Source organism: Camelina sativa, chromosome 19, assembly GCF_000633955.1.
Source record: "Camelina sativa cultivar DH55 chromosome 19, Cs, whole genome shotgun sequence".
In the NCBI taxonomy this organism is placed as follows: Eukaryota; Viridiplantae; Streptophyta; class Magnoliopsida; order Brassicales; family Brassicaceae; genus Camelina; species Camelina sativa.
This window is the reverse complement of record NC_025703.1, coordinates 3383505-3384066: the sequence shown is the minus strand read 5'-3', so window position 1 is coordinate 3384066 and position 562 is coordinate 3383505. Positions and strand designations below refer to the sequence as shown.

The 562-nt window shown below is 46.6% G+C and overlaps 1 protein-coding gene across 1 annotated transcript in view; it reads left to right on the top strand.

Moving 5' to 3' along the window:
* LOC104767373 (polygalacturonase-like) overlaps window positions 1–562 on the top strand; it is a 3780-nt gene that overhangs the window by 1307 nt on the left and 1911 nt on the right. The window contains exon 3 of the mRNA XM_010491410.2: window positions 343–559. Coding sequence (XP_010489712.1) covers window positions 343–559 — 217 coding nt within the window. The remainder of the gene's footprint in view (window positions 1–342; window positions 560–562) is intronic.

Genomic DNA, 562 nt, shown 5'->3' with positions numbered 1-562 from the left:
GAGCAGGGTGGTGATCCCAAAAGGAGAGTTCAAGCTTTGTGAGATCATTATGACAGGGCCATGCAAAGCTCCAATCGAGATCAACTTGCTAGGCACTCTTCTTGCTGACGGAAGTAACATCCACGGAAAGGATAAATGGGTCGTCTTCCGCAAAATTAATGGGTTTAAGTTGAACGGAGGTGGAACCTTCGACGGTGAAGGTAGCGCAGCTTGGAGGGTCAATAACTGTCACAAGACTAGCAATTGCAAGAAACTTCCCATCGTAGGTGTTTCCATACATATATGCTACTATGCTAGGCCCTGAATTACATATAGTAATGTAATTTACTGTTGCGCATGCAGAGTCTGAGATTTGATTTCGTGACGAACGCTGAGATAAGAGACATATCCTCAGTGGATTCCAAGAACTTCCACGTCAACGTGATCGGCGCCATGAACATGACCTTTGACAACGTCAAGATCTTGGCTCCAGCAGAGAGCCCTAACACCGACGGGATCCACTTGGGAAGAAGTGACGGAGTTAGCATCATCAACTCTAGGATCTCCACCGGAGATGACTGTA